At 34.4% G+C, this 23,226-nt stretch overlaps 1 protein-coding gene across 2 annotated transcripts in view; it reads right to left on the reverse strand.

Annotated features, from left to right (window-relative positions):
• The window catches only part of PEX7 (peroxisomal biogenesis factor 7), an 86,421-nt gene that overhangs the window by 31,426 nt on the left and 31,769 nt on the right, over window positions 1–23,226 (reverse strand). For both annotated transcript variants that reach the window (XM_060167340.1, XM_060167341.1), the window contains exons 6-8: window positions 21,987–22,093; window positions 20,225–20,338; window positions 18,920–18,975 (exon numbers count right to left, since the gene is read on the reverse strand). In XM_060167340.1, coding sequence (XP_060023323.1) covers window positions 18,920–18,975; window positions 20,225–20,338; window positions 21,987–22,093 — 277 coding nt within the window. The remainder of the gene's footprint in view (window positions 1–18,919; window positions 18,976–20,224; window positions 20,339–21,986; window positions 22,094–23,226) is intronic.

The raw sequence follows: 23,226 nt of genomic DNA on the forward strand, positions 1-23,226 counted from the left end.
AACATTAAGCCCAGGAACCATACGCCACAAGGCCTAGAGTACTTTGACAAATTAAAGAAAACCATTAAAGGAAGGCTCGTTCTGAAAGTATTTATGGCTGCGATCCATAGGGATGCAGATGACTTTCTGAAGAATGCCACACCTCAACAAGAGGAGATAAAGGAAAAAAGAAAAACTCACACTGGGTTTGTTTACTGCTTACTGGTACAAATTGAAGAACCATGAAATAATTTCGCAGTAAAGTTCCAAACAAATATCTGACTAAAAAAGAAACTAAAAAAGAAATGGTAAGAACACTATCTACTCATGAAGTAGTTATCAGTATCTCAGGGATAAGAATAGTCTATGTACATCTCAACTGTAACTGGTGCCAACATGTGAGTACCTGGAGCAGAAGAGCACTTCACAGAAGTACAGACGATAACGTGATTAACACGATCAGATGAGGCTGCAGTGGAACCTCACTCCACACCTCAGTGCTGAAGAACATTAAACTCACAGCAGCCGCCTGCCTGTGCTCTGGTCATTGATTAGCTCTATAACCATGAAATACTTAATGTCTTCACCTCAGCAGCTAAGCATTTGTGAATAAACCCACTCAGGTTTATCAGGCCGTGAAATGTCTGCACAGATTACAAGGATCTCCTTTGTTGAACAACTCTCTCCTCAGAGGAGGATGGATACAGTGAAGGGGGTGAGGCGAAGAAGACAGACATGAATAAGGGTGGGACAGAGAAAAACAGAGACAGAGCAGACCAAGTAATTCTGTTTCTTTTCCGGTGATTGGACATGAAAGCTTAAGGGAAAAAAAGAGGAATGATGAAGCAGGCATTTGGAGTAAAGCAGTTTCAGTAGTTTCCTTAGGTTCTGCTACACTCCTAGCCTTGGACTCTGAGGGATCCCATATTTTGAGAAATATTCCCCTTTTCTATTGAAGCTAGTTCAAGATGGTTACTGTTTTACACACACATGCGTGCACACACACACACACACGATCTAATAGTGAAGAAAGAAAAGGGACGATGCTGAATTTTGTTTAAGATGAAAACAGATTAATAATTGTTTTTTATTCTCCATATAGTTCATTCTATTAGGTCAAATCTCTAAGAATTCAGTTTTAGAACATTTAGTATTCCCACATTCTACACTGGGGTTTCAGGACAGCCCTCAAGGGTGAATTATTTATCCCTGAGTTCTCAGGGGACAGAGTAAACGACTAACAGCTGACAGGCAGTACCCCACTGATCTAAATAAAGAGACTGACTATGCATGCAAGCCACTAAGAGAGGAAAACACTGAGGTTCCCTGCTCTATAACTTTTTTCTTAAAAACCATAATTGCACAGATTAGAGTCCATTACTTCTACAAGGTTCATGACAAAGAGCAGTTCACCTCAGAGGCAATCACTTTCAATTCGTTTAGCTGTTTCTTCTGATATTTTAGTCCATATTTTCTAAATAATACGCACACAGAATGCACTGATTATTTTCATTTTCAGATTTTATCTTCTGACTTCCTACTATGGAAGATGAGGCAAAGCAACACTTACATTAGATGTTGTACAAATATATACAACAAAATCCACTCAGTTGCCTTTTGACACTGCACAACAGACTTTTAAAATTATAATGCAAATTAACTGACAAAATCCATAAAATTTCTGTTGGAACTAATCAGCACAATTCAGAGTTCAAAGCGGTGACTTCTACTGCATTAAGCTAAGGCTTAACATTCCTCACTCCTTTATTTATTTATTTATTTTTACAGTTTCCTAGAGTGGCCTTTTTTTTTAAACATCTTTATTGGAGTATAATTGCTTTACAATGTTGTGTTAGTTTCTGCTGTATAACAAAGTGAATCAGCTATATGTATACATATATCCCCATATACCCTCCCCCTTGCGTCTCCCTCCCACCCTCCCTATCCCACCCCTCTAGGTGGTCACACAGCACCGAGCTGACCTCCCTGTGCTATGCAGCTGCTTCCCACTAGCTATCTATTTTACATTTGGTAGTGTATATATGTCGGTGCTACTCTCTCACTTCGTCCCAGCTTACCCTTCCCCCTCCCCGTGTCCTCAAGTCCATTCTCTACAACTGCATCTTTATTCCTGTCCTGCCCCTAGGTTCTTCAGAACCATTTTTTTTTTAGATTCCATATATGTGTGTTAGCATACGGTATTTGTTTTTCTCTTTCTGACTTACTTCACTCTGTATGACAGACTCTAGGTCCATCCACCTCACTACAATAACTCAAATTCATTTCTTTTTATGGCTGAGTAATATTCCATTGTATATATGTGCCACAGCTTCTTTATCCATTCATCTGTCGATGGACACTTAGGTTGCTTCCATGTCCTGGCTATTGTAAATAGTGCCGCAATGAATACTGTGGTACATGACTCTTTTTGAATCATGGTTTTCTCAGGGTATATGCCCAGTAGTGGGACTGCTGGGTCATATGGTAGTTCTGTTTTCAATTTTTTAAGGAACCTCCATACTGTTCAACATAGTGGCTATATCAATTTACATTCCCACTAAATGTGCAAGAGGGTTCCCTTTTCTCCACACCCTCTCCAGCATTTACTGTTTGTAGATTCTTTGATGACGGCCATTCTGACCAGCGTCCTCACTCCTTTTAGATCTATTTCTTCATGTGCTTGCATTAGGTTTTGAATTAGACATGGATTTGATGTGATTCTTAAAGAAAAATGTTAGTACTAAATAATTCTGAAAAACATTCTGCAGTTATCAATCAAGGTATTTAAAATCCAAAGTCTTACACATTTTTTCTAATTAATGTGTATTGTTTCATTTTATAGGAAATTATTTTCATTTTTCACCTGGCATTTAACTAGCAAAGTTAAGTTTCACTTCATCAAAAGATATTTCCAGTATGAGAATAATTACCTTAAGAATTTTCTAATTTAAACAAGTCAAATGGAAAAAATCTTTGGGGACATATCAATGAACTTGAGAGTTACTGGTTCATACCTACAAATATCTTAAGCATTATGAATATAAAGCTTAAAGAGATTTAACAGTAAAGTGCATATTACAATTGACTGTAGAAAAAAATAAAACATCTTTCTGTAACTTTAGTTAACAATCAGGATACCAATAAAAGATTCCAAGTTTTGTTCAACAGTAAAATTTTGCAATCTAGCCATTACTGAGTTAAATACAAGAGAACAGCAAGTTTTCTCCTTGAAAAATATCATTTTCTTATCTCAATAGGACTTTCTGTTTTAAATTTGGTTTTATTAATTACTACTTCAAACATAAAGTGAAAACCTCATTTAAATACAATCTTTTGCAGGCGTTTAAGATCAGAGTGACCAAAGGATATCATATATTTTCATATAATTTAAATTCACTTATATTTATAAACAATTATTTAGTGCATCCATGCCCCGGATGCCAGGGACAAAACAAGGAAACAGATAAGTCCTACCCTGTAATCAGGCAACATGCTTTATTAACATAAAATATATTTGGTACTAAAACATCCTTGCAAGAATTAAACAAAGGTGTGAATGCAAATATTCACCCTATTAAAAAGGAAACCAAAGACAACTACATTAAGATGCTTTCTTAATATCAGTGATGAAGTTTAGTGAACCTTTGCTACAAAGCAAAAAATGTGATAGAGTTACAAAGACATTTGTATCTAAGATGTCTGAAAGGTATGGAACATTAAACAACTCTTGGATCATTTTAAGAATACAGTCGTAGTTCCTACAAATATTAACAGTTAGTGTCATACCATTAGCCACACAATTTCTTGTGGTTTGAAGAACAAATGTAGAGGAATTAAAAGCAACTCTCTTAAAAGATGAAGTAAAATGATCATTTGAAGCCTGCACAGGAGCTCACAGTCAGCCACATTTCTTATCTATTTACTTTAACTGACCTTTTTTTGTGAGTAAGGGGGACTAGGTAAAGTTGAAACGAAAGGTTTGTGAGACAGAGTACATATTCAGCTATACTATCTGTTTACTTTGGCTGACCTTTTTTTATGGGGAAGGGGAAGAAAAAGAAGTATCTGCTAGTGGAAATCTCTGTGCTAATAATCATAAGGATCAAAAAAAGCCCATCATGCACACCAAAGTAAAGACACTTACTGTATAAAGGCAAATCCCACGAGAGTAAATGTGACAAAGATAAAAGGTATTTCTGTGTCTGCTGCTTTGTTAGGCTTCTAAATTCACCACAATCCACCTAAAGGCCATTTTCACACTTATGCAACATAATAAAGCTATTTATCTTATTTTACAATTAAACATTATAATTAAATATCACATTTAATAATTAACTTAAAGGTATTATAGTAAGAAACATTTTCAGCATCTTATTTTACATGAGCAAATACAGCTTATTTTTCTCTCAAATGTTTTTATTTTGAATTACCAACCCACAGAAAAATCCAAAGAATAATATACTGAACATCCATATACCCTTCATCTAGATTTACCAGTTGTTAAAATTTTGCCACATTTGCTTTATCTTTCTCTCTCTACACATATGTATATAAAATACTATCTGCTGAGCTATCTAAAAATAAACTACAGACATGACTTGAGTCTTTTAGTGATTCTGCTTGTTTTCAGCAATTTCGATCAGAAACATAAGAGCCCTAGGCTTACAAGATGTTTTCAGGTATCAAGTAACATAAAAAGACTGGAAATAGAAGATCTAGGTTCAAGTTGGCTCTATGTGACATCAGCCAGTCTTTCTCTCTCTCTGAGTCAACTGTCTTCTGGATAAAATGAGCACACGCCCCACAGCAGTGTTGTGTGAAAATATAAGTTAGACCCAGATAACCAAAACTAAGAAGTTAAATGTAAGAACAGATATTGATGTGGAAGGATTTTCAGCATAATAAAAACTCATCTTCTCTTGGCCCTATCCCACTCAGTGTTCCGACTGCCTGAAATCCAATCCAATCGGGGCACTTCTGACACTGGAGGAAGGGGAGCCAATTCCTAACTGTAGGGACTGTCATTGCCATTGCAGGACCTTATGCCTGGTCCCTGCCCACCAAATGCCAGTATTGTCTTCCACCATTGCCACAAAATCAAATATGTCCCCACTAAGAATTACTGAAGGTGTAACTTAAAGTGTAAGTGTAACTAGGAAAACATACACGTTAAGCCTTAAGCCCTTTTACCTCCATATAAATAAATGGGTAAGAATGTTCTTCTAGAAGTCCATGGAGACAATGTGAAAGTTCTAGAAATCTAAGATGCACTGAAGGGAAAAAACATTCTGCCAAGGGGGCAGAAAGCCCCTGAAAGGAGAGGAGATAGAGAATGCTTAAGTAAAGTTTATGTGGTGTATACCTTTCCTTTCTAGACATTTTTCAATGAAAATGTAGATATATGCACATATAATTACAGAAGTTTTTAAAAAATCAATAATTATTAAGATAGCAAGCGTCCAGGGCCAGTCCCAGCAGAGCGCTGGAGCCAGCTCATACTGGCTTGTGAGAGCTGGATGCGCACATCTCTTCCCGACCCCATGCTTACTGACATCCTACCACACAGGTAGCTTGATACTGCCCTGGTAGGGGTATTGACACCACTGAACTCCTATCTCAAACACTACACATCAGGCTCCCCCCACCCACCTAAAGAGCTGGTTGTTAAATATCTATCAGCACACCACTGGTCAGCCCTCACTGTGTTTTATGTTGAATAACAAATTGTTAGTAAACTCACATGGTGTCATTATCAGGTCTACACACAAGAGAAGCATTGATAAAATACTCTTACCTTGTATTTATATTTTTAGAACTCAGAGCTAGAACTATGAATGTAAAAGCTATGTATTGGAGAACATGTTGACAACAAGTTTCACACTGTCACTAAGAAACTGAACTCCAAGGAGGCAGGGGCCAACAAAAGGCCAGGTTGAGGCTGCCTGTTTTGTTGTCGTAAAATAAAAATTATCTTACCCTTGAAGACTAGAGCTGAAATGGGCCTCAACCCCACAGAGATGCTCTTCTGTCGCCATCCATTCTGGCGATAATAACGACTATAGTAGCAAACACTTGTATAGCACTTATTCTGTGCCAGAATTTGTGTATGTTAACTCACCTAATCCTCACAGTAATCGTAATGCAGTAGGTACTATCGCTATCTCCATTTTACAGATGAGGACATTGAGCCACATAGTTTTAAAATAACTTGTTCAAGCTTATACAGAGAGTTAAAGGCAGTCTGGCTTCATAGTCTGTGGCCCTAGCTCCTGTGTTACCCGGGAATGTGCCAACCCACAGTTAGTCCCTTCAACATGTATCTTTCACTACCCCACATCTATTTTTGTGACTACATATCTCCCACTACGCCAACACAACTGACATGCTCGGGGTTCCTTTGTGTGCTTCTATTTCTCTTTAAGCCTTTGCTTTCATCATTTCCTCAGAAAGATATTCCAAACTGTCTACCACAATGGCTGACAGATAACAGCCATTCTGTAAAATATGCCTGAATTTTAAAGCAGAGTACAGCTGTATCATTTTATATCCAAAAAGGAGCTTAACAGTTGAGTTGGAAACATTAAAATTGCTGGTATGGGCAAAGAATTTCACATCATACAAGCTGTAGATGAGTACAGTTTGAAAACACTGGAATTAAAATTCACTTCATATTTTTCTTGCCAAAAAAAAATCTGTAAGTCTAAAACAAACCCTGCTATTTGGTTTATTATTACCAAAGATCACTGATTTTAAAATGTTTTAAAGGTTAGAATATTTATAAAGGTATCATGAAACAGAATAGTGTTGCTCTGTTTGAGGCTAAACTCATCAATTTAGCTTTAGCAATTTATGAAAGCTATATCTTTATCTGAGAAATATTTGCTACAACATGGAAGAGAAAAAATGTTCTTCCTAATGAAGAAACATAATTATAGCTTTTATTTTGTTTGGCTGTCATATATACCTGGTTTGTTGATTTCTGCCTGTGTTTATGAAATGATCTACTTGGTATAAAACCAAACACTAGCATTTAGAACTCAAACCATACTTAGGTGTGGCTGGTACAGCAAACACGGCTTGACAGAAGAAGCAGTAACCTAATGGAAAGTACATCGGAAGAAAGATAATATGCTAAAACCTATGATGATAACATTCATAAAAGAATGGAAATAATCCACTCTGAAATATTTTAAATTTAGTACTATCTTCAGTGAAGTTTAGAAAGAACCAATGTCTATTTTTACAGAATATATTGCCCATCAACTGAAGAGAGTTCTGATATTTTTTCCAAAAGGTTGGAATTTTTATTTAACCTAAACCATACAAAATAATTTCAAATCTGTTTTATACATTACTTTCTAGATCTTTATTACTTACTTGATGAAGCATAATGAACTACTATACAGGTAAAGGACTTAAAGATTTTCCCTATTAGATATGATAATAGATCCATGTAAAAAAATATGGAACTTGCAATTTATAAAACTAAAATATCCATAATAGTGTCGGTTTTGATATAATGCCCACCATATAAACTATTTTAAAAGCTTAAAAAAATAAACAAAATATAAATTAGCAAGTAAATGAAAACTTATATTTGAAGAGTTTACATTACAAAAACTAGCCATACAGAATCTAGAGTGATATCTGTATAATTATCAGGTTACTAAACAGGTTACTGTTGGTCTTATGTCTCAAATCATTTTTGTTTTAAAATAATTTTTCTGCCACTAAAAATATCATCAATCCACTGAGATTTAAAATTCTTCAGAGGATAAATTTAACTCATATCACATGGTGTAAAAATCTACCCAAAATGCACCTTTTCTGACCTTTCTAATGAGTGGTCACCACACAAAAGTAATGAGAGACTAAACTCACACAAGGCATTAGTACAATTAAAAGTCGTATTTTCAACATGTGATGAGAGTTACAAATATGCATACATATACACATACATTCAAAAATTAAAGTTTTTCAAATCATTTTGTTTTCTTTTCTCTATTCATTTTCCTTTGCATAAGAAAGTCTTTGATAATACTACATTGGAATATATGATTAGTAGCCCCTGTTACATTTAGTATTAAGGTGGAACAGTAATAGTAGCTATAATGTATGTTAAAATTAAAATCCTATTTCTGGAAGTAAAATGATGTCGCTTCTTATACTGCCAGTGAAGCAATTTGGTTTAAGTTTTCTTACTCCACTTCATATTGGGAAAATGTTTACCAATTTTGTAGCAGAAAAGGAGAACAAGTTTCAGACTTGACTAGAGATACTGTTCTCATTAACTGAGACAAATAATGTAGATAAATAAGCAAGCCTTGCAGAGGGAAGGAAGGGAAGAAATAAAGAGCTCAGAGTGAGATGCTTGTTTGGACACTAGGTACCTGAATCCAGCATAGAGCTGAATAAGCAGGCCTGAAGCTCTCAGCAGAGGTCAGAGCTGGAAAAGGGGGGTGGGCATTATCACTTAGAAAGGACATGTAAAAAAGTACTAAGCCAGAGTCTGCCAAGTTTAAGGGGGAGAGAAAGATTCCATGATGAAGTACAAAAAGGAAGGGTCAGGGAGGATGAGAAAAAACAAAAAAAGAAGAAGAACATGGAATCCCTGGGATAAGGAGTTTCAAGAAGGAAGGTGTGATCAACAATTTGAAATACAGCAGCGAGGTCCAGTATGACAGGTCCTGACAAGTGGACTGGATGTGGTATTACTGAGGCCAATGATGGCTTTTGCCAGAACAATTTCAGTAAAGAAGTGTAGCTAAAGCCAGCTGTGGGCTTAGGAGTAAATGCACATATAGCCATAAGTGCCCAGGACTATATGCTTTCAAGGGTCCACAAAAATGTCTAAGAGCTGAAAATTAAAATCAATTTTTAATTAAGTGTATATAAATTAACATTATTAACTGCTAAGTTTTGTATTAAACATTTCATTCCATTTGAAGACAATTTTTAAGTTAGAGTTTTTCACTTCACAAAAATTCCTAAGTAAGCATAATAATTGCCAAGAAATCATAATCAATCATAAGTGAGCCACTCACTGCCAAACGACTTCAAAAGCCAAAGTCTAAAAAGCTTTTCAAGATAATTAGCCATGTTTAATCAGCGATGTGGATCCATTTTATAGATTCAAATGATATAGGGTAAGACCTCCAAGCAGAGCACCCTAGGACTGCAGAGCCTTTATGGCCTTGGTGAATGGAGCTTAAGGCGACACTAAAAGCTTGGCTAAGAAGGAAAGAAAACTTAAAGGTAAATACAGGATAAAGGAAGAAGTTACAGGCTGAGGAGAAAGTCAGTAGAGAGTTGGAGACTGAAGATATAACAGAGAGAATAGGTAATTTAATGGAACAAAGTGCTGAAGGACACAGAAGTGTATGGGGTTAAGAGCACTCGTGCAAGACTTCTGAATAGCAGAGGAGGAACGGATAGGTAGAGATTTAAATAAGTTTACAGGCTTGCAGTGAAAATAGATAATCTGTGCTTGCATCCTACAGTTATTTTTTTAAAGAGAGAAATAAGGTTGTTTGCTGAAAGTGCAGGGAATAGGGTTGGGGGGCGGGTGGCCTGAGAAGAGAAGCAAAGGTTGGAAACCGAGATAAAGAATTAGCACAGTATTTTCAAGTATGTTCTCTTATGCAGTTCTTATAATCACCTTGCAAGCTTATGAGGATATTACTAATTCCATTTTACATAGTAAGAAACCTGAACTCTAAGTTATATAGAAAAATTGCCTATTTGAAGTCTTTTTCAACTATGTTTAAGATCTCATATTACCTAATTATAATCTCAATTTTTCCAAATGCTTACAAATCTAGCTGTGATGTTTTTGATCTTGTAGTGTGTCACAGAACCATGACCTAAGCCATCTCTCTCTCCCCAGAAGCACTAAACATCTATCCCCCAATCTCCAGTCTTGCTCAGAATTCAGGAAAGAATCAAAGCCTAATTTTTAAAAGTGGAGAGAAAAAAATCTATAAAAATACTGAATCACTATGTTGTACACCTGAAACTAATATAATATTATAAATCAACTATACTTCAGTAAGAAGTGGAGGGAATATTAACACGCTGAGCCAAAAACTGTAATGATTTCTGAGCACAGTTAGGTACCTACAAGATTTTAGAGTACTGCAGTTTGCATTCAAAAGCCCAGTTTTAACATATTCCCGAGTTAAACCTACATCAACAAAGGTAAGGCATTTCCCAACTGGGTGTTTTAGGATACTTAAGTATATAGATAAAACAGGGAGTGGTCAGTAGAATTAAGATCATAATGACAATCCTGAAAAGAAAGAATAAGTAGTCACTAGGTTTTCCCCTTTAATTAGAAACAGAACAGTGAAATGGATTTAAGATGTCAAAAGATTAATGCTCCCACCTCAGTTGTCAAGACTTTTGCAAACAGCTTTAAACACCAGAAAAGACTTTGAAATCCAAGAACTAGATTCTATACTCGGAAATCCCTTTTGAGCCCACAGGTGACACTATGTAAGAGAGAAGATTCCAAGTTCACTCTTCATCTTGCTCAGCCTACCTGGAGGATCTCACATTACTGGCCATCCACATCTGGTTGATATCCTTGCCGGCAGTTTCTCTGACATACTGCATGTTCTGGGGTCTCCTCCTGTTTTGGGTGGGCTGTTCCCTTCTTCCTTCCAACATTAATTCCCTCCTGAAGATAGTTTTTTTGTTTTGTTTTGTTTTTGTTTTTTGCTTTTCTTTCTCTAAACTTATCGCCCTTTGATTGATGCATTCCTATGGACCAAACCACCAGTAAGTTAATGGTCTTCAAAGCCATATTTACAGCCCTAACCTCCAGCCAATGATCTAGCTCCAGAGATGCACTTTGGAAAAGATTGGGGTGGGTGGTGAACAACTGATAAGTTTTCTTCCTGTCTGCCAGGTTGCCATTTTTTGGCTCCCATGCTAAAAATTCTATAATCACTCCATACTATTTTATACAGACTATTAAAGAAAAAAACTTGTTATGGTACCGTTTTAATTGAGAGCTGGAAGACAGTGTGATTATACTTCCCAGTTTGTCTGCCTGCTTGTATTGGATCAGTCAAAAAAACCAAGTTAGAGCATGTAATTTCTCCCAAGGCATTGTTGTAATTTATTGTTATTCTACACTAACAAAGTTACATAGCTTCTGCCATATCAAATACTGACTCAGAAGTAAAGGGGAGAGGAATTCTGGGTAGTTTGAAGCAATGAGGCCATGTACATCCAAACCTCTTAGTGTATCCTCACAAAAACCAATACAGAACAACAAAAAGAACAAATAAAACTACATAAAACTCAGGCTTCAACATATCCAAACTTGTAATTACATGTAAAAAAACAAAACAAAACAAAAAAATCCCCCAGAATCCCAATGTGCATTCTCCCATGTTCTAGATCCAAGCTTTATTGGGCAGCAAGGGCAATTTAGGAAAAACTGAATAGAACCGAGAAGAGCTAGGATAAGGTCTAAAACTGATTTAGAGCCACCACCTTCCTATGAGTGAAAATAGTGAAAAAAGCCTAGCATAGAGTAGAGTACAGGTTTTAAAGTATATGGACACAACGAGTTATTTTAGGAAGTTAATAGTTTAAAGGGAAAAGAGGATTAAAAGGAAGGAAATGTACCAATCCCAAACCATCAATCCTGTACATGGATATGCAGAAACACATAAAGTCTTAATCTATTTTTTAAAAAACATAAAAATAAAATGGATACCATAAACTCAAACATTTCACCTGACAAAAGACCACCTCAAAAAAATAAATATCAAAGTGTAAGAAAAACTGTAATATAACATTCTAAACTGAATTAATATCTCTAAACAAGCATCTGGGGACAGGAAGGAAAAATAATTGACCTAGATCAGTGTAGTATAAGAAATATATTTGATCTTGGTCCACAGTTCCTGGCACAGAGCTCCTAAAACCCCTGGAAGTTCCTGAATGATAGGAATGTCTTCTGTTATTCATAAGGAGTCCCTTTGGAACACACCTGAGTTTATGCTAATGAGGTGACTTAGGATGGAGTCCTTACATAGTCTCATGTGTTTAGAGGGCTGGAATTTTCAGCTCCATCCACTGAACTCCCAGAGAAGAGGGAGGGCTGGAAATTAAGCTCTATAAAAACTCTTGAACAAGGTTTGATGAGCTTCAAGGTTGGTGAACTTACCCATGTGCTGGCAGGGTGGGGCACTCCAATTCCATACAGACAGAAGCTCCTGCACTCAGGGCTCTTCCAGACCTCACCCTCTGTACCTCTTCATCTGCCTGTTCATTTTTATCCTTTATAATATCTTTTACAATAAACTAGTACACATAGTGAAGGTTTCCCTGAGCTTTGTGAGCTATTCTAGCAAATTATAAAACCTGAGGAGGGGGTCTTGGGAACCCCAATTTACAGCTAGTCAGTCAGAAGTACAGGTGACAATCTAGGCTTGCAATTTGCATCTAAAGTCAGGGCAGTCTAGTGGAACTGAGTTCTTAATCTGTGGGATCTGATGTTATCTCCAGGTAGATAGAATTAGAATTGAGTTAACTTTGTAGGACACACCATTGGTGTCTGCTGAGAATTAGAGAATTTCTTGGTGTGGGAAAACTCCACATAGATCTGGTGTTGGAAGTATAGAGCTTTCCCCTTACAATCAAGAATTCAAAAACAAAGAAAAGAAGTGGACAAAAACAGGAAAAAGTGAAATAGAGCTAACTGGACACAAGAAAGAAATAGAAGAAAAAAGGTAAATTCATATCAGAAATGAAGACAAAATTACATGGTGCTCAAAGAATAAATTTACACAAAAATATAAGGACATCAAAGACAGGAGAAAAATAACCAAGGAATGAAAATGAGACTAAAAACGTATCAGAGAGAAAGCATCTGATATAGAAGACAAGTAAGAGAGATTCAATTTATGTTTAATTGGAGTCCCTATAGGAAAGAAATGTAAATCAAGGAGTTCATGTTCAGCTAAGTTATCCTTCAAGCATCGAGACTACAGAGAAATAATTTTAAATATGCGAGAGCTCCTGAGAAGTCTGTACCCATGAGCCCTTCTTGAGGAATTTACTAGAATATAAACTTCATCAAACTAAAACATGATGAGGAAATTTTAGCAAAAAGATTGATGATGAGCATTTAATATATTTAGTTATGTACCTAAGATGAAAACAAAATTGGAAACAGGAGTGGAAGAATAATATATAACATGGTATGTATTACATGTTATATGTGGTATGTTCTAACAAAATATAAATAAGACAACTCAAAATTTGATGCAAAAGGGAGGGTAAAAAAAAAGGACAGTAAAATAAGTTCATCGGTTATTGTAAATGCAGCAAGTAGGAGTTAAAATAAATACCATTAAAAACTCACAAACCAGATAATAAATGGTTAAATGTTTTGAAAAACAAGGGACTAATGATAAGGATAGCATTAAATCTGTATATTGCTTTGGGTTGTATGGACAATTTAACAATAGTAATTCTTCCAATCCAGGAGCACAGAATATCTCTCCATTTCTTTGTGTCTTCTTTAAATTCTTTCATTAATTTCTTGTAGTTTTCAATAAACAGGTACTTCACCTCCTATATTAAATTTACTCCTAAGTATTTAATTCTTTTTGATGCAATTGTAAGTGGGGTTATTTTTTTAATTTCTCTTTCTGATAGTTCATTATTAGTATATGGAATTACAACAGATTTTTGTGTACTGATTTTGTATCCTGCAACTTTACTGAATTTATTAGTTCTAACATTCTTTATGGAGTCTTTAGGGTTTTCTAGATACAATATCATGTCATCTGCAAATGATGACGATTTTACTTCTTCCTTTCCAATCTGGGTGCCTTTTATTTCTTTTTCTTGTTTAATAGCTCTGACTAGGACTTCCAATATTATGTTGAATAAAAGTGGCAAGAGTGGGCACCTTTGTCTTGTTCCTGATTTTAGAGGAAAAACTTTTAGCTTTTTTACTATTGAGTTTGATGGCCATTCCAATGGCATTTTTCACAGAATAAAACAATCCTAAAATTTGTATGGAACCACAAAAGACCCTGAATAGCCAAAGTAATCTTGAGAAAGAACAAAACTGGAGGCATCATGCTCCCTGATTTCAAACTATATTACAAAGCTATGGTAATTAAAACAGTATGGTACTGGTATTGTAAAAAGAAACAGGTAGGACTACACCAAACTGAAAAGCTTCTGCACAGTAAAGGAAACCATCAACAAAATGAAAAGGTGACCTACTGAATGGGAGGAAATATTTAAAAATCATATATCTGATGAAGGGCTAATATCCAAAATATATAAAGAATTCACACAACTCAATAGCAAAAAACCAAACTATCCAATTTTAATAATGGAAAGAAGATCAGAACAGACATTTTTCCAAAGAAGACATAGAGACGGCCAACAGGTACATGAAAAGTTGCTCAACATCATGAATCTAGGGAAATGCAAATCAAAACTACAATGGCTGTTATCAAAATGATAAAAAAAATGACAAGAAATAGTAAGTGTTGGAAAGGATGTGGAGAAAAAGGGAACCCTTGTGCACTGTTGGTGGGAATGCAAATTGGTGAGGCCACTATGGAAAACAGTACAGAAGTTCCTCAAAAATCTTAAAATAGAATACCATATGATCCAACAATTCCACTTCTGGGTATTTATCTGAAGAAAACATTAACACAAAAAGATATATGTCAAAAAAAAAAAAAAAAAAGGGCTTCCCTGGTGGCACAGTGGTTGAGAGTCTGCCTGCCGATGCGGGAGACACGGGTTTGTGCCCCACTCCGAGAAGATCCCACATGCTGCGGAGCGGCTGGGCCCGTGAGCCATGGCCGCTGAGCCTGCGCGTCCGGAGCCTGTGCTCCGCAACGGGAGATGCCACAGCAGTGAGAGGCCCGCGTACTGCAAAAAAAAAAAAAAAAAAAAAAGATATATGTATCCCCATGTTCCTTGCAGCACTATTTACAACAGTCAAAATATGGAAACAAACAAAGTGTCCATCAACAGACGAATGCATAAAGAAATTGTGGCATATGTATACAATGGAATATTATTCAGTCATAACGAAAGAATGAAATTGTGCCATTTGCAACAACATGGATGGAAAAAAACAAAAACAAAACAAAACAGAAAACAAGTTCACAGATAGAACAGAAGATTGGTGGTTGCCAGAGGCAGCAGATGGGGAGAAGGAGAAGTGGGTGAACTGTTTGGGGTGTTTTTTTCTAAGTTTAAATAAAACAAAATAAAGGGAATAAAAGCATTACAAAATTTATAAGACCAAAGGAAACCAATGAAACAAAGAAAAAAACTTACCTAAATATAAATTTTTTGATAAAAGATCAAAAAAAAACCCCAAAGCAAAACAAAAAAATACACCACACAATGAACAGAACATAATAATCATAACATAAAATAATATGACAGACTTGCTATCTAACATATTTTTATCAAGAAATATGAATAGGTTAAACTTGCATATTATAATAAAAAGATTTTTGATTTAGCTTGCCAAGCAAAACCCAAATATATGCTCTGTATGAAAGACATACCAGAAACAACATGGTTCAAAAAAACTAAAAATAAAAGTATGGAAAAAGGTATACCTGGAAGATGGGAATAGTATGAAAGCAGAGGCAATGATACTAGTAAGAGATAAAGCATAATTAAAACTAAAAAGCAATTAGCTGTGTCAAAGAAAGAGTCTCTTTGATGCTAAGAGTCTCTTTGATGCTAAAAGTCTCAGTTCACTAATGTATGTTGAAAATATCTATGCACCAAATAATACAGCATATGGCTTTATGAACTCAAAACTAGAAGAGATTCAGGGAGACATAGATAGAAACCCACTGATAATAGGAGATTTTAACATTCCATTCTCAGTACAAGATGGATTAAGTGGACCAAAAATAAGAAAGGATACAGAAGATCCAAATAACATAATCAATTAGTAGAGCTTATGGTTATATATTTAACTTTACAATGTGATAATAGACAATATACCTTCTTCTCAATTGCATATGTAACATTCACAAAAATTGATCATTTATTAGGTTCTCCTCCACAAAAAAATCAACATATTCCAGAAAACAGAATGACTAATAACAGTGTTCTCTGATCACAATAAAAGTAGAAATTATTAACAAATTTTCAAAAATTAAAAGGCACTTTCATATGGAAATTAAATAACTTCCTACTAAACAACTTTTGGGAGAAAGATGAAATACAAATAGAAGTTACACATTTTTTTAATGATAATGAAAAAAATTATATATCAGGATTTATGAGTTACAATTGAAATGAAAACTAGAAGAAAATTCATAGCCTTAAACACTTTATTAACAAAATGAAACAATAAAAATAAGTAAATTCCCAGATCAAAAGTTGGAAAAAGAAAGTAAGCCAAAAGAAAGTATCAAGAAGGAAATAAAGATAAAAGCAGTAATTAATGAGGTACTGAATAGAAAAACAGTAGTTCTCATTCATAAATCAAAATCTTGTATGCTGAAGAAAAAATAACAAAATAAACACGCCATTAGATAACTTAAAGTAGGAATCACATATATACAAAATCAGAAATGACAATAGTGAAATAACCATTGAATCAGAAGAAATTAAAAAGTCATGACTCTACAGACATCCGTATAAATAAATGTGAAAACCTATAAGCAAAGGATAATTTCCTAAACTCCCATTAGAGATAGAAAGTTTAAACAGACAAATTTCCATAGAAGAAATAAAGAGTTATCAAGAAGTACTCCACAAAAAGAGCCATGCCCGGATGGTTTCACAGGGAAAATCTACCAATGCTTCAAAAACCCAATACCCTCCGTGTTGCACAAACTGTTCCAGAGCTTAGAAAATGCAGAAAAACTTCTTAATTCTTTTTTATGAAGCAATTAAAACATTGATACACAAACCAAAAATTTAAAAAAAGAAACTGAAAAAAACCCCTATATGAACACTGTGTGGTGTGGGATCAGAATGAGGGGTATGATTAGAGGTACACATACACATATAGGTCAATATCACCTTCAAATATTGATGTAAAAGCTCTAAATAAAATATTAGCAGACAAAATCCAACACCACAGTAAGATAACGATACACAAAGAACAAGAGGGATTTAGTCTAAGAATGCAAGGTTGGTTCAATCCATTAATATAATACATTACATTAATAGCTCAAAAAAAAATCATGATCATCTCCATAGATGCTGAAAAAGCCTTCAACAAAACTTAAGATCAATTCCTGACTCTAAAAAAAAAAAACACACTCAAGAAAACTGGAGTTGATGCATACTTTCTTAGCATGATAAATAAATACATACACTTTGTCTTAAAGTCAGTATCTTACTTTTAACAAGGAAACACGAGAGGCATTCTTACTAATACAAGAATTAAGACATCCTCTATAACACTATTTAACACTGTAATAAAGGTATCTGTCAATGCAATTAGATAAATCAATTAGGGGCATCAGAATTGGAATTGAAGATGTAAAACTATATTTATAGATGATATGATCACAAACTTGGAAACCCCTAAAGAATCATTGATCTTGGGGCTTCTCTGGTGGCACAATGGTTAAGAATCTGCCTGCCAATGCAGGGGTCATGGCTTCGAGCCCTGCTTTGGGAAGATCCCATACGCCGCAGAGCAACAAAGCCCGTGCACCAAAACTACTGAGCCTGAGCTCTAAAGCCTGTGAGCCACAACTACTGAGCCCACGTGCCACAACTACTGAAGTCTGCGTGGCAAGAGCCCGTGCTCCGCAACAAGAGAAGCCACCACAATGAGAAGACCATGCACCACAACGAAGAGTAGCCCCTGCTCGCCACAACTAAAAGAAAGCCCGCGCGCAGCAACGAAGACCCAACACAGCCAAAAATAAAATAAATAAATTAATTAATTTTTTAAAAAAAGAATCAATGATCTTTAGATGGTAGAGAAACAGGGAGTCTCAAACACTGCTGCTTGGAATGGAAACTGGTATATTCCTTATGGACGGGAATTTGGTAATATCTAACAAAACTACATATATATATATGTATATGTTTACCTTTTAATCCAGCAATCGCACATCTGGGAATATATTCTGAAGCTAATTCTCTAGTGATGTGAATGTATGTACTTACAAGGTTATTATTCATTGTGGCACTGTTTATTTATAAAATATTTGTAACGAGCTAAATGCCCATATGTAGGAGACTAGTTGAATAAACTATAGTACGTCTACATAATGAAGTATTATACAGAATGAAAAAGATCTCTATGAACTGATATACAGTGATTTCTAAACTACTTTCCGAGAATTCTAGGGTAGCAAATAGGTAAATATATTGTGAACAATAAGAATCAGGAGTTTTAAATCTGGAAAAGGAGAAAAAGTAGAATGAACCCTGTGTGGTGTGGGATCAGAACTGGGGGTATGATTAGAGATACACATACACATATTAATACATAGATACACATGTGCATACACATACATACACAGTCACATATATATATTCACAAACATACATACACTCATGCTGATTTTTTTCATATATAACAATCTTAGCCTTAAGATTCACATAATTAGACTGAAGAAATAAAATTTCGTAATTTTTAAAATTTTAATTTAAAAGATACTGGCTATTCAATTTATAGCATAGGAAGATATTACGAGGAACAACTGTCAGGAAAAAAGGCTTTTAAACAGAGCAATCAAGCTAACCTTTAAATACTAAAGAATTTACTCATATATGTGGCCAGATCATAAAAACAGAAAAAAATAATATTAATCTCAGTGGCAAATATTCTTATGTGCTCAGCTCAGATTATTTTTATATTAGTAAGATAACTTATTACCCTTCAGAAAAGCTGCAAAGAGGCAAATGGTACTTGGTATTTCACAATGAAACATATCAAAAGCCACTGTACCTTACAGTAAAATCATAGGAGCAAGAGGCCAACACGGAAGCATGAAATGGTGAAAACTACAAAAAAACCACAAAAAACCCTTTTTGAGGTTAACTGTAATTATAACATGCTACTTCATAAGGTCATTCCCATGAACATTATAATAAAGTTCATCTAACTTAACCAATTTTGTGAATACATATTATGATTGCTATTAGCACAAGTATCAAATAAACATTTAAATATTAAAAGTTTTAAAATAATTTTTATGTTCTTTGTATATCACATCTAATGAAATTTGATATCAAGGTCAGAAACTGCAAATTTAAAGACAAGTAGTATTTAGTAATAAACATGTTTTACCAGGCTGCCCATTGCAATTTTATTTCTTCCATGTTTTTCTTACCAGTACTTTAATAGTTATATACACATAATATAATTACATGTGAATGCTCTTCATAGTTTGCAAAATACTTTCACTACATTACCCTATTTCATTCTCAGAAGCACTGTGAAATATATATAGAAAATATTTTTTAACTGCTAAAACCTGTGTGCCATGAAAAAAAGTCAGGGCACTGTGTCTCATATGTTGAGTTGTAACCAGTAAAATTTAAAATATTAACTACAATTTAGAATTTTTAAAATAGGAATAACATAATTATCTTAATGAAAAGATCAAAAAGGTACCTTTTTATCCTTAATGTAAAAAAACAAAGAATGAAATTGGGAAATGTCCTTTAATAAGATGTTTTCCACAGTGACTTAGCAAAATTTACCTAAATAAAAGCTGGGAAACTAACTTAAGTCACCTTATACCTGACAAATTTGAGGGGATCAGCAGAAAAAAGTTACCTCATCCTCTGCTGTTTAGAAAGTGGAAAACTGTCTCTACCCTAAACTTCTGAGAACATTCATATATACAATCATGTTAGGGAAAATAAAGAATTAACTCTCTCTCTGTGCAAGTTTCAACAAAATAAAGAAATCTTCCCACTGAATGAAAAATTGTAAAGAATATAATACTCAAAGTAAATTACTAGAGTTAAAAAATATTAAAAGGAATAGTAGAATGGGAATGACAGAATGAGAAAAACATTTTTATTTAATCCTAAGTACTGCTTGACTACATTATTACAATTCATTCAACAATTATTCCAGTATTTTACCCAATTTTAGCTTTCAATATTCATTATCATTCATTGGATAACAAAAACATGCATAAAAAAGAATCAATAACCCATCCCCTAAACACCTTTTATATATACTTCATTAAATATATTTATATTTTTGTTCTATGTATAAAAAGAAAAGATAAAAACTTACTTTCACTCTCCTAATAGCATAGGTGTGACCAAGAAGTTCAAATACTGGTTGTCGTACATTCCTCAAGTCCCAGCCTCTCAAACTACAATCAACTGCCCCTGTCACCAGCAAATTCTGAAAACAATTCAGAGAAAAGTAAAGTGTGACATCTTTGCAATTAAGCAGTACCCAAACTTTCCTACTAGAAACAGTGTCTATTTTCTGGTATTTATTTAATCTGACCCCAGGAGTCATTCTTGAAAAGTTATATAACATTATAGAAAGAAGTCAAAATATACATCAAAAAGCAAAATTAGTAGGACTTGACAGAAAAGGAACTCAATATGCTTTAGGCATATGATGGAACACTATACACAACAGAAAAAGGCATAGTCTCAAACAGCTTTGTAAATTTCCCAATCTACTTTTAGGAATATTAATAAGAACATAAGATTTTAAAAATTATACCTGACAAACGAGCCCACCCTTCTTTTCAGCATCCTCTGAGGTTTCTACCAAGCATTAAAAGGCAAGAGGCCTGCTAATTTACAAATATTTGAAAGAGCAAAGTATAAATTAAATTTTTATGTTTTTCTAATTCTAAATCAATCACTGTTCTCAACTCTCATGGGCCATGTCTTAATATAATATGTAACACTATCTGAGAATTTATGCAGAAAGTGGTAAGTCTCCTATCTAGTCAGGTTTTATAAATTCTGCTATCTAGAACCCTAGGTGAACCCAGAGTTCATGGCTCAAGAGGCCAAGAGCTGCGTCCACACTCAGCCCCATTCCACATCAACCAGGGCAGTAATCCATTGTCTGAACATTTTCGGCTTCAATATAAGCTCATCTGAAAAAAAGCTGCAATGATTTAAAAAAAAATTTTTAAACTACTCTCAAGTATATATCAGCAACTTTTTTAGAATTCCTAAAAGTATAACACACAGTCCACAATTTCATTTTCCTATTTGGAAAATTCACGAGAGAGATTTGAACTGTAGTCATCAGCACTGAAAATTTTATTAAAATCAAGTATTATTTTGAATATGTTCTATATTTTTTAAATCTATTTTATTTCTTTCTATTTAAAGAACTCAGCTGATACAATGTTCTCTTAACCTTCACTGATTACTTTAAAAGTGGGAAAAATAAGGCATATGTTATACTTATTTGTCATAGTCAACAGACTACTTCAGGTACATAAATATATTTAAACAGCGTATCAACACATATTTAATCCATTTCTATTTCTAATTCATATGCTCATATAGTTAGCTGAAGCTCTGCAAAAAGTTACAAATGGACACTGCTATCTTACAGAAACATGAAGCTTGGTTAGGCTTATAAGGGAAGATAAAACAGAAAATTCTAAAAACTGATGGACTGTCAAATTAAAAATCAAGTTACAAATAGTTCAGCAGCCTCACTAGCAAAATGAACAAGAAATGAAAGCAAAAGATGATACAAACTGGCAGGGTTAAGAGCAATAAAGTAAAAAATTACGTAAGTTGTAAAGCAGTCTCCCAAATAAACAAGTAAGGCTGCACTACTGAACTTTTGAGAATTTCTGTTTCTTATTCAGCCTGTTTTATGTGCACTTAAATCCAATTAATGCTAATGCAGGTCACTCACAATCATCAATTAGAAACGAAAGGGACTGAATTTAACTTAATGGTCCATAAACACTATCAAAGTCCACATAAACAAAGATAAAATAAAATCTAAAACATTTCAACATTAGGAAGGGCTCAGCAGCTCAGGATAGAACCATACAAGGTACCTCATTGTATTTACACCAGTCACAACTCAGAATTTCTGCCTGATGTGCTGGAACCACAGTTCTGACTCCTGTTGTCTTCACATCCCAAATTCTCAAAGTCTGATCACCTGGTGAAAGAGGAAGACTTGATCACTTTCCATCACACCACTTGGATACTCGGTACCCATGACAACAAGTCAGGGGAAAACACATCACTTTCACTATCAGGATACTGCCACCTATATATCATATACACATATACATTGTTTTTGTTCTATAATAATGCATAAGACCTACTAAAAGTGATGAACTACAAAAAAAAAAAGGCACCATGATAATGTTTTTAGATCTACTCAAAGCAGGAAAATCTAAATCTCACACTAAGACAAACATAGCAGTGATTAAACACACACCCAATGCATTTTTCTTCAGGATAGGAAAAGGCCCTGAAACTCTTTGTTTCTTGTAAATAAAGTTAGCACCCTATACCAGCATATTCTCTAAGAAACAAAATGGTAATAGTTTTACTGTTAAATGTGTGCAAAATCTACCAAGTTGAAATGGATAATTTTCAAATCTTAGCTTTTACATTTATTATATTTTAAAGGGCCATCCAAAGGTATATTTTTCACCTTGGAAAAACCAAGTTGAGAAAATTTGTCATTATACTCTGAATTACTACAAAAATGATTATACTCTGAATTATTACACTCTGAATTACTCTGATTACTACAGATAATACCCTGAATTACTACAAAAATGATTTATATCACATAGCTGAACAAAGTCAACCCTGATTAAATGTTTTACATGCTGTTTGCCTTCAATTTTGTAAACTATGAGGAAATAACAATGACCAGATGAAAAACCCTGAATATACGTATATCTACATCAAAATTAAATTACAAACAATAACTGATCATGTGAGAAAGCTAGTTCAGCTTAATGGAAAAAAAAAAAACCCAATATGATGGCAGGCATGGTCTTGATTCCATTTAGTAGCTGTTTGACCCTGCAGAAGTTATATAATATCTCTGAGACTGATCCCTCATTTCTAAAAAAGAAACAGAATGACTACATGCAGGATGGTATAAGAATTTAGTGTAACAAAGTTTCTGTAAATCGTTAGCATGGTCTCTAGAATACAGTAGATACGCTAATATGTGGTATATAAAAATGCTAAATTTTAAAAATTTCCTTTGGTTACCTACATACAATTTCCTATCATCCCAATTCTAAATCATACGTCATTTACCTAAGT

This window comes from Lagenorhynchus albirostris, chromosome 12 (genome assembly GCF_949774975.1).
Source record: "Lagenorhynchus albirostris chromosome 12, mLagAlb1.1, whole genome shotgun sequence".
Classification (NCBI taxonomy): domain Eukaryota; kingdom Metazoa; phylum Chordata; class Mammalia; order Artiodactyla; family Delphinidae; genus Lagenorhynchus; species Lagenorhynchus albirostris.